An 11,435-nucleotide genomic window follows, 5' to 3' on the forward strand; every position below is an offset into this window, starting at 1 on the left:
ATCTATGCAGTTACAAAGAAATTGAGCAGCGTTTTTAACACGAATATAAGAAATTTTGTAATCACTTTATAATCCATGATTAATTCAAATCTATTCATAACCTTAGAATTATACCGAGCCTGTTTCAAAGATTCAAGCACGAGTTTTTAAATTTTGAAATTTTGAAAACGATCATCATCATTTCGAACGAACGAAATTTCAATTTATCATCTTTCGATTAATTCGAGGCGATGCCACGAATTACTCTCGGATACGATACGCCGTAACATTTTATACTCGTAACAAGATCTTGTCTCGATTCCAAACCATAAGTTCCACATGAATTTTTATGCCCTTGTCGTTCTTCCGTGGCTTACGCAAATCGCAAAATTTTCATTCTCTATTTTCGTACCGATGCAGCAATATCGTTCTCCTCTTCTTAAAAAGACGTATACGCGCATAGTCGTCTCAATGAACAAGACTCGAGTGAATATGTTGCTCCAGCGGGCGTCTAAAATTAAAAAGGAATCCATTCCGTCACATTTCTCCGCCGCCTTCCTCCGCTTCGTAATTTCAATCCTAAATTATTTACAACTTTGTGCACTTTCCTCCACAGTAAAAAAACAAAAAAAGAAAAACAAAATTCTCGCTCCCCCTTTACAACAATCCGTTTACAACAACAACAAAGGCGTCAACAAAAATTTTTATTCCCTTCCTTGCTCCTTCCTTGATTATCAATTAAAGCAATTTATAACATACGATAAATCTTCGATACTCTGCCAATTCCAATAAATTTGCATAGATTGGAATTAATTTGTTAATCTCGAAAATTATTCGATCGAAAATACCAATCTCGATCTACCTAACCTCCAAAGTTATTCTCGTTCCAAGACCACTGGAAATAGAAAAGGATGCGATGATAGATCGGATGCATATCACGATCGCACGATTGCGATAAGAATTGATTTAATTTTAAAGACACGGGAGGAAAGAGGGAACGTAGGAGAGCGAGATGGCTGGAACGTTTTCGAGAGGCGAAAAGACGGCCCTGATTTTCGAGCCTCGCGGCACCGAGTCTGCATCCCAGAAATAGCGCAAGCGCCTTTCCAAAAGCTTTAAGGCCCGTGAACAAGCGTATAGAAGGAGCTCACGATTGGCTGGAGGTTGCGGGGTGCGGTCCGGCATCGCTACGCAACCGCTATATCCTCGTTTTCGAATATTACCGCGACGATGTCCGTTCCTCGTGACAGTGTTCGACAGACAGCAACCATACCATCTACCAGTTTCTAGACCACGTAGAGAAGAAATTTCTCTTTTCGTCGCGAGTACAACAACATCCATCCATCCAGTTCGCGACTTTTTCCACGTCGTATTTCGACGAGATTGTCCAGTCGAAAGTGTTTCTTAAAATTCTTCTCGTCTCTTTGAAATAAATTACCTCGTTAATAATAATAAATAAAAGAGATAGAGAGAGAGAGAGAGAGGAAGAGAGAAAAAGAGAAAGTAAAAGATAAAAAAAAAAAAAGTAAAAAAAAGTATAAAAGTATAAAAAAAGAGAATCGCGCCACCATGGTATGTTCTATTGATGATATCGTAAGTCGTCGCCCTGGTAAACATACACGTTTTCCTCTTGTACATTCTCTCTATATTTATTTATTCTATTTTTTTCTTTTCTTTCTTGATTTAATTCATCACTGTGCCTCGCCTTATCTCTGTGGTTCTTTTTTTTTTTTCTTCACTCTTCACTCTTCACTCTTGTCTTGTAATCGTCGGACGAATTGGAATTTCGAATTATTTTATTTTATCGATATGTTATTATTTTGAAAAATTCTCTTCGTGATAAATTATCACGAAGATAATTAAATACGATAAAAAAGATTGATTTTTCTTTTTACATATCGATTATTTTTATTTTATTTAAGAAAGTTTATATAAGAATTTAAACCTTTTTTCGAGGAGTTAAAAAGAGGAACTGTGTTCCGTTTTGAACACTTTTTTTTCTTTTTTTGCGCGTGCGACTTTCGTAAGTTTTTCTGATAATTCTTCTTTCGAGAAAAAAAATATTCGAGATGCACCATTCATTTGTTTTCGTTCTTAATTAAACCCATCAATCATCCATCACGCTTCAAGAGTTAAATTAATTAAATAATGGTTTGAAACACCAATTCTTCCGCTTCCGCTGCAGTATGCCTGCACCCACTATTTTCTTTCTTTTTTTCTCTTCTCGCCTGTTCTGACTTTTGTTTTAGTATTTTTTTTTTTTCTTTTATCTGTCTAAACAGTAACAATGATCTAACATCATCGATCAAAATCGGGAATTTATTGGTCCAGAGATGCGAGGTCGTGGAAACGTGATTGTTTCTTACATGGCGAATTTTTCTCGGACCTTCCTCTTCCGTGTTGATTTATTCATTGAAATAAAATCGAATCAAATATATATATGTAAATATTTATCGTATTGTACGATAATGCAAGGAAAAATTAGAAAAAAGAAAAAAAAACGATTGAACGAAACGAATGAAATCAACAAGGAAGAAGGAACACGATGTCCGACCATTCACGATCGTTTCTACTGTGTTCAATCACCGTAAAATTAATTATTTTTTCTTTTTTTAAATTCAACTTTTATAAGATAAAAAAAGAAGAAAAAATAATGCACGAATTTTCTAAAAAAAAAGAATCATTGGTTAACCATGCACGCTCGAAATCTTTTCGACTTCAAATTTATTAATTTTAATAATAAGTAACGGAATGTTTCTTCTTCGCAATGTTTAGACATGATCGAGATTTATTATTATTATTATTATTAAGAACGATTCACAATTAGAATTTTCTTTCTTTTTTTCCCTGATATTAGAGAGATATCAAATTTCATCTTTCTCTGTTCGCAGGCCGACGAACTTCCCCCTGAACAAATTGCTGGTACGTATGAAAATGTTAAAAAAAAAAAAAAAAAAAAAAGTTCGATCGAAATCTCAATCTCGTTCATATTTCTATTCGATCTATTTTGCGTGGAACCGAGTGCCGCCATTTTGCAAAAAAAAAAAAAAAAAAAAAAAAATCGTCGTACCGAGCGAATCGAAGGAAAAAAGAAAAATTCAAAAATAAAAGCTTGCGCGGTCGTATCACCGAACGAACATCGGTCACCGCACGCTCGGCCGCGCCATTCTTGGTATTTCAATCCCGTCGAAATCGCGTATCGTGTTTACTGGACACGGCGCGCTAAATTTAATCGGGAGGCCCGATGCTCCTTCGTCACGTTTCCCTTTCGCCACGTTTCCTGACCCTTCTGCCTTCTGGCGGCGGACAAGGGGGTCTCGTCGTTCAATCGTTCCGGAAGATCCCGCGCCGTCGATCCGAACCGAACCGTCTATCTTTAGGTACACCCTGTTCATCGTTCTATGTCGGAAGCCAACGGAACGTCTCGTGTCCCTCGGTGGAAATCGTGCGTTCGTCAACGCGCCAACTCTAGAACAAAGAAACTCTCTGTATTTACGGGAACCGTGTAATTTCGTTGTTTATCGAAAACAGCTTGGAGAGAGGGGGGGGGAGGAAGGGAGGGGGGAGAGAAAAAGAAAAATAGAAAAACATCGCGCGAGGAGGAAAATTTCCAAAGTATTTTCATTACGTGATCCCTGTTCTTAATGTTTCATCAATGTTGGAGGTCGTTTTTAATGGATTTGGAATTATTTTTGGTACGAGATCTTTGAACTTGATTTTTTAACTATCTAACTTCGTGTTAGTCTTTTTTTTTTTTTAAAGACTTCTTTATACGTTACAAATTTGTTTCTTTTTTTTTTTTACTTCTATTAAAATTAACTTGTCGATATAGAGGAATCCGCTGATTTCGATTTTTATTCAAACGGAGGGGAAAAAAAAAAAAGAAAAATGAAAACAGAACAAGGAATAAACAGATCAGATAAGTTATCTAGACGCCACGTTCCTAGAGTTTATTTATGCTTCAATTCGATCGGGGGCAGCCAGTATAGGCTGCCTATGTATAGCTACAGAACCGCGTTAGTATGATGAGAAGGTATCGCGTGACGATTCGATCAGAGGGAATCGGATTGGTAAAAATAGAGGAAAGAAATTTCTAATAGAATCAAAAAATAGAAGCTCGTCGAGACGCCCCTCTGATTCTAGAGAAATGAAATACATTCGAATTACAGTAACATTTGTCCTCTAGAAAAATGCGTGTATAAATTTTTTTTTGATTAATTAAATAATATTACTTGTCTTCTACACGACGTGACGAAAGTAATAACATTTTTTTTTCTTTTTTTTTTTTTTACAAAAGATTACTAGAAGGTCAATAAAAAACAAACTATCGCATAAATTAGTTTTACACCAGCCAGTCGACAACGATAAATAAACGTTCTAACTAGCATGAAGCACGATGGTGCATCAAGCCAAATAAGCTTTGAGCCAGAATTGCGAGCGAAAGGGCATTAACATCGGTTTCTAAATTCGTAACTGTATCGTAGACAGTTTTCAACGCGATAAAATATCACTCGAGATTAGTCATATCTCTGTTGAAAAAAAAAAAAATTTTCTACCTTTATTTTTTTCAGTTCTTCGCAAAGCGTTCGACAGCTTTGACAGGGAGAAAAGTGGTAGCATACCCACTGATATGGTGGCTGATATTCTCAGATTGATGGGTCAACCTTTCAATAAAAAGATTCTGGACGAATTGATCGAAGAAGTCGATGCCGACAGTAAGTAGTTCAAATCCAATATTGATGAAACGTTATTATGTGATATCTAAAATTATAATTAAAATTATAATATGATAATTTAAGATAAATGTTATAATTGGTATAATGAAAGAGTGAATTAATAAATTTCTGAATGAAATTCTACTTGTTTCTTCATAGAATCTGGACGTCTTGAGTTTGAGGAGTTTGTTACGTTGGCAGCGAAATTCATCGTGGAAGAAGATGCAGAAGCATTAGAGAAAGAACTTCGAGAAGCTTTCAGACTCTACGATAAAGAAGGTAAAATTATATGTTTATAATTTTTATTTATAACAATGTAATCTTATTTAACTTTATCTTACTTTTCTTTTTATTATCTTGCATCTTTTTCTATCATTTTGTAGTTTGTTTTATATTATAAGGAGAAAATATAAAAATATAGCGAAAGAATGAAAGGTTAAGATTTATCGTACTATTTCAATATTTTTTTTCTACTATTTTTTCTTAATTAATTTTGACGGTAATTTTTTATAAAATTAATTTTTTTTTATTAAAATATTAACAATGGATAAATCATTAAATTCTGAACTATAATCATTTGCGATTTTCGATAAATTATGGATCGAAATAGTAGACAGAATAACAGAAAAATGGTGCAAAATAAGAATAAAAAAGATATATTAAACGAGAATAGCCGAGAATAGCCAATTCTCCGAAATTTGTGCTGCGTAAAAACAGTACCGGTCTCCGTTTCGTTTCATGGGAATGAAAGCCGACCGAATTTGAGAAGACTTATGCCTCCGGGAATACGGCCAAGAAATGGGCTCGTTTCGTCATCGAAGTCTCCATGAATTACGATCGAGCCAAAGACTTTTAGATGTACATATATTAATGCGACTATTCGTTTAAGATTTTATTATCCTCTTCATTATTAGATAATAATAAATTATCTTTTTCAATTTTATTATCCGAAAGACATCGTTGATACTCAAACAGAAACACTTTGTTATAGGAAATGGTTATATTCCGACTACATGCTTACGTGAGATCCTTAGGGAACTGGACGATCAATTAACAGATGAAGAACTGGATATCATGATTGAGGAAATCGATTCTGATGGATCTGGTACCGTTGATTTTGATGGTAAGAAAAAATATAATAAATTAATAAATATTTTTAAAATAATAGAATTTATTTAATTTAGAGAATTAGAATTTATTTAATATAGATTATACTTATCGATTTCGAAATTATTCTCATTGTGATCGATATTATGAAAGTATTTTTAATTATCGCTATTTCAATTGTTGATAAATGTATTCGTAAAAATATAGTTAGTAGTCAATTAAATAATAGTAGAACATTTGTTGTCATATCGAAGAAGTTGCACATTGAATGCTTTTTCAGTAATATATATTGATGGCAGAGTTTATTTACATATATATGTACATAAATATTATTGAATCGAGATACTTAATAATATATCACTATATATAGCACTTAATATAACATTATTTATGTACTTATTCTAAAGATTAATAATGTTTTAAAATTTCGAAAGTTTTTATTTATCAAATATTTTTTATTTCGATAATCCATTTTTCTTTTCATTAAATATTTTTTTTTTTATCTTCTGTCTAATATGAAAATTATTAAAATAGAATTTGCGTAAGATTTCAGTATATATTCATTGTTTAGAATATTAAATCGTAATTTAATTTTATGTAAGATCACTCAATTTTTTAAATTTTCTAATGATTGCGAATTGTAATATATTTTTATCCTAATATATCCACTTCAACTTTAATACAGAAATTCTGGCATCTTCTTAGAACAACAAACAAAATGCATTGCGTATCAACGATAATTTATTTTTGTGTAACATTGCCAATAGTCACAAATACAAATGTCTCAAATTTGTCCATGGACATAATATAAGAGATGATTATATAGTTGTTTACTTTTGTTTGAATCAATTACAAACTATATATTAATATCTTTTTGATATATATTACGAACATATAACTATTTTCTAAGTTCTAATCAGTGACTAAAAACGATTAAAAATTGATGTTATTTCTAATTAATTTATAATAAATAATTTATTATAAATTATTATTGCTATATAAAAGAACAAAATAAATAAATTTTTAATTTTTTCATTATAATGTTCAAAATTAAAAAATATTTTTTTAATTAAGACAATTAAAAAATGTAACAACTAAAAATTTTATCTATATTTAATTTTTTAAATTTGAGCAATTAAAATGTTTTGTTTCAGAATTCATGGAAATGATGACCGGAGAATAAATATTCTTACATGTTGATGATTCGTTACGATTCAAAGACAATACAAGTGCGACGATTACATTCAACTCTCAAACTAATTATCTGCGTGTCTTTTAAAAAAAAATAAAAAAAGTTGCAATGCAAAAAAGAACGGTGCCTAAAAATGTGCAAAGGTTATGTCTTCCAATGTTATGACGCGTCTTCGTTTGTTGGCCATAACTCGGGACGATTTAAAATGTATGGCTTCAGTGTCATGGGAATGCGTCTACAGATTTTTCTTCTATTTTAACGAGTACTTTAACTTAATTTTTTCGTACGCAAGTTGTGATTATTGTGTATTGTTAACGTAATAAAAATCACGAGTTCCAATACATTTGCATCGCGCCTATTAAGTTTTTCATGGACAGTATTTATTTGTTGTTAATAAAACACTATTAAAAAGATATATATTGAAATTTATTTTTCTTAATAAAAGTTATTAAAATAATAATTTGCTTATATAATTTTCAGGAAAAAAATAAAATCAAGTGATCGATTGCCTAAACTTTTTATTTCTTTAACATTTGATTTATAATCACAATAATTTGAGATTTCTTCATAATTGACATGTCAATAGTCATAAATGTAACATAGTATAATATTTTTAAAAAAATAGAGTTGCTAACAATAGACTAGAATAACTATAATAGTGGCACTAATAAACTATAAAGTTTTACTATAAATTTCTTCTTGGAATCTTTGAAGTTCTCTAATTGCAAAAGAGCATTCGCTAAACAAATTTTATATTTTTATTAGAATATATTATTAGAATATATATGTTAATGCATCATGAGAGAGAATCAAATACATTTGAAAATAATGTATGACTTAGAATATTACTCGCATAAATGTGGACTAGACTATACAATCAGATATAGAGATTATAACTAGTTCAATTAGGACTAAAATTTTTTTCTTTTCACAAAGAATTTTCATAGAGAACTTTTATTGATAATTTCAACTATTTTTTAAATTTTTTAATATTATATTATATCAGAGCAATAATTCCAATATTTCATTAATTTTATTCGTGCAGTTGAGCTACCTTACTTCATATATACTAATTTATATTTATCTCTATCAGAGTATTTGGAATGATTCTATATATTTCCAATGGTCCTCACATGCTTAAAATGATAAACATTCTTTTTTTACATATACATATATATATATACAACGATTTTTAAATTGTAATATTGGTTTATATATTTTTTTATCTTCTCTGTATTTTTTTTTTTTTTTTTAATCAGAATAAATAGTAATGTTTACTAGAAAGATTAAAACGGGAAAAATATAATTTCATGCACTTGAAAGTTCTGCGAATTGTGTGTGCGTCTTTGATATATTATTGGCTGAGCAAAATATTTGCAAAATAGTATTAGAAAAATAAAGAAATTTTTTTGATCGGTAACTTGATTCTTCGTCATTCTTCGTCATTGTACGTACCGGAACCTTATACAAGAGTTTGCAAATCATCATCCTCCAAGTTTTTATTATCGGAGGGCGACGATAAAGGTCACATTTTAAACAAATGTGGAAATTCATTGCTAATTTCACGCACTGATTGTTGATCTTCTTGACTCTCTCCAGTTTCTTCACAGAATATTCTGTAACAAACATTTTTCCATTATTATCTTAATAATTATGATTAAAATAAAATTATAACAAATATTAACCTTGTAAAGCATTTCAAGAGATCTTCTGAACGATATTTATGTTCATTATAGCTCGACGTACGTAATACTCTTCGACATAATTCCAAATATTGTCTACGCTATAAAATAAAAAATTATATGTTTTTTCTATATTGATAATAAAATTTTGTATATCTTTCAATACCTTATCACCGGGAAACATATCGTATAATTGACGCAATATAATATCGATTAAAACAAATACGTCATTTGTATAGAAGAGGCCTGCTGTAACATCGTTGCTGAATAGGTCGATAAATAGTTTTAGTACAGAATGAGGTGGCGACGGTTCGTGATCGAATATTCGCACAGGATCCTCTGTAATGGATCACAGATTCGCTGAAATTTATTTATTTTATGTAAAAATATATTATTTTGTTTTACCTTCTCTATTAAATAAAAGTAAGATCTTTTCAGTAAAATTTTTTGCCACTGTTCTTTCCTTTAACGCATTCAAAACTATATTTTCCGAGTTAGTGAATTGTAAATTGTATGATAATATTAAATTTACAAATAAATCCGGAATTTGATCTTCCAAGTCCATATCAGGAGGATTTTCTATTAAATCCAAAATAAATGTTATAAAATCTGGACCTAATTGTTCTGTAATAATAAAATTTGAAGAATTATATTTTGTAACAAATAAAAAGGAAGGTGGGAGAAGTGGGATAAAAATACAACAGATATAACACATTACCTACTTTACTCACCCAAATGTGTAACTGGCATAGGTTCACCCATTGAAAAAATCATAGTAAGTAATAATGAAGAATAATTTAATTTTGTTACATTTCTGGAATTACTCCTCATATCTCTATTGAAAGATACATGTTAAATTGTTAATCAAATATCATATGAATATGAATGTACTAAACATTACCTTGCTAATTCCATAGGTAATATACTATTTAACATTATAGTTAAGATAACAGAATCTAAACTACACATTACTCCAAATGATTGCAAGAGTAATTGCCTAATAGTCCATCTTGGTTCCATTTGATAATATTGTATCAGTATATTAACTCCATTATATTGATTCTGCTGTAAAACATATCTAGATACGTTTGCATCTGCATTGGTCTGTAAAATTAACACAAGTTATATAATTGATTTGAAAACAATATTATATTTTTTTAATGTAATATTTAACATACCAATATAGAAGTAAGTTCCTTTATATAATCAACAATAATAGATTCATCTTCATAAAGCATCCAATTTCTCTGTTGAGAATCTTCTTTACAAGAAGTAAGCTCTGTAAAAATCACTTTCAATCTATTAGCATCATATGTTTCCTCTATGCTCATTTGTGATACAGTAAATGGTGTTTCTAATTGATGCAATAATGCATCAAAATAATGGCTCACATTTTGAGGCAATAATTGTTGCAGGCCAGAAACAACTACTGTTACTGCTACTTTTGACATTTCATAACTTAATTGAGTATTCCTACGTACTTGGTCAAGTAATTGATAAGCAGTATGAGAGTTAATATCACATAATGAAGTTTTTTTCTTTATAGGTGAACTAATGGGGGTATGTTGAGAATTACTCTGAGAAGGACTTTTACGAATTTCTGTTTGAATTTTTTGCGTCTCAGAAGAAGATTGACGTGAAAGAGATTGTACCCTTTGATCATTTATAGATGTACGTTGACATTGTGAAACAACTGGTGCTTCTTCTTTTCCTATATTAGTATGCATAGTTGTCTGTGCTGTCATGTATGAAGTATTACTCTGAACAGTACTAATATCTCCATCTTGAGTATTACAAACAACCGATGAACATATTTCTTTAGGTGTTGTGCTTCCAAAATCAGGAGGCATTGGAGCTTGTTTCTTAGGTTTCTTGTTAGTTTCTGCTTGTCTCTTTTTTTCTATTAATCTCAAAAGAAGATCTTGCTTGTCTAAATGCAATCCAGTCTGTTTTTTAGTTTCAGTTTTCACATTTTCTATACAATCTTCTAGAAATTCAATCAATACTTGAGATGGAACCTAAAAAATATTTAATTTTTAATCTTCTTTAGATTTTCAATTACTTATTACAATAATCTTATTACTTTTACAGTGGTGACGTAATTCGAGGGGATATATCCAATTTGACCGTCCTTATTAACGACTTGCCACCAATTTCTTTGTTTAGTATTGCTCTGATATAAAATAAAATAATCGCCCTCTTGAAAACTGAGGGTTTTTGCGAATGTAGCCTTGAAATCGTAGAGAGCTTTAAGCACTTCATAATTCTCTGTATTAAATGATTGATAAAAAATATTAGATAAAAAAAATGCAGAAATTGATAATTGCAGAGAAATCGATCATCCGACTTACCTAACCTCATGGAATTGTCACCCATGATCACGTATTGAAATGGAAAGTGATATTTGTTCTCAAAGAGACAACGCCCAGGTGAGAAGTAAACGGGCGGAGAACCGCCTACCTCCGTTCACTAATTTCACTTTCATTCCTGCTCGACATATTATTTTTTTACGGTGTCTTTTTTTGTTGGCTAACTATATAGATGAATTCGAGAGGGCCCTCTATATCGTAAGATTGGCATAAGCCGAATGTGAATGATGCTAAATTGAAATAGCAATATGATACGAAGACTTCTCAACGCATGGGCAGATTAAAATTTTGCATATATACTTCTATATCTATAAAACCATTTCAAGATATGTTGAAGTTAGCTCAAATAAAGCAATAGCAATATATTTCTTAAATATAATATAGCAGTGAA

General features: G+C 30.8%; 2 protein-coding genes across 6 annotated transcripts; one reads left to right on the forward strand and one right to left on the reverse strand.

Annotated features, from left to right (window-relative positions):
• The first annotated feature begins 1,229 nt into the window (after window positions 1-1,229).
• On the forward strand, window positions 1,230-7,408 carry TpnCI (troponin C type I). Of its 4 annotated transcripts, none has more exons than XM_006566250.3 (6): window positions 1,230-1,551; window positions 2,871-2,901; window positions 4,551-4,694; window positions 4,854-4,973; window positions 5,686-5,817; window positions 6,956-7,408. In XM_006566250.3, exons 1-6 carry the CDS (start codon window positions 1,549-1,551, stop codon window positions 6,982-6,984), a joined length of 459 nt encoding a protein of 152 aa, XP_006566313.1. In that variant the 5' UTR covers window positions 1,230-1,548; the 3' UTR covers window positions 6,985-7,408. The 4 variants fall into 4 exon arrangements, with proteins under 4 accessions (XP_006566313.1, XP_006566311.1, XP_006566312.1 ...); XM_006566248.2 differs by having other exon boundaries at window positions 1,439-1,572; XM_006566249.2 differs by lacking the exons at window positions 1,230-1,551; window positions 2,871-2,901 and adding an exon at window positions 3,620-3,674.
• Window positions 7,409-7,494: 86 nt separating this feature from the next.
• LOC409152 (NCK-interacting protein with SH3 domain) lies at window positions 7,495-11,339 on the reverse strand. Of its 2 annotated transcripts, XM_392676.6 has the most exons (9): window positions 11,027-11,339; window positions 10,759-10,943; window positions 9,854-10,693; window positions 9,577-9,779; window positions 9,407-9,510; window positions 9,081-9,299; window positions 8,842-9,014; window positions 8,679-8,776; window positions 7,495-8,609 (listed from the first exon to the last, which is right to left on the reverse strand). In XM_392676.6, the coding sequence occupies exons 1-9, from the start codon at window positions 11,049-11,051 to the stop codon at window positions 8,519-8,521; spliced, it is 1,938 nt and encodes a 645-aa protein (XP_392676.2). In that variant the 5' UTR covers window positions 11,052-11,339; the 3' UTR covers window positions 7,495-8,518. The 2 variants fall into 2 exon arrangements, with proteins under 2 accessions (XP_392676.2, XP_006566612.1); XM_006566549.3 differs by lacking the exons at window positions 7,495-8,609; window positions 8,679-8,776 and having other exon boundaries at window positions 8,904-9,035.
• Window positions 11,340-11,435: the final 96 nt, after the last annotated feature.

This window comes from Apis mellifera, linkage group LG11, assembly GCF_003254395.2.
Source record: "Apis mellifera strain DH4 linkage group LG11, Amel_HAv3.1, whole genome shotgun sequence".
Lineage (NCBI taxonomy): Eukaryota > Metazoa > Arthropoda > Insecta > Hymenoptera > Apidae > Apis > Apis mellifera.

Coding starts and splice junctions, on each gene's coding strand:
- TpnCI (XM_006566248.2), top strand. CDS start 1,549: ATGGTATGTTCTATTGATGATATC. Junction 4,695..4,853: donor CGAAGAAGTCGATGCCGACA/GTAAGTAGTTCA, acceptor GTTTCTTCATAG/AATCTGGACGTCTTGAGTTT. Junction 4,974..5,685: donor CAGACTCTACGATAAAGAAG/GTAAAATTATAT, acceptor ACTTTGTTATAG/GAAATGGTTATATTCCGACT.
- LOC409152 (XM_392676.6), bottom strand. CDS start 11,051: ATGGGTGACAATTCCATGAGGTTAG. Junction 10,944..11,026: donor TGACAATTCCATGAGGTTAG/GTAAGTCGGATG, acceptor CATTTAATACAG/AGAATTATGAAGTGCTTAAA. Junction 9,300..9,406: donor TATGCCAGTTACACATTTGG/GTGAGTAAAGTA, acceptor TTATTATTACAG/AACAATTAGGTCCAGATTTT.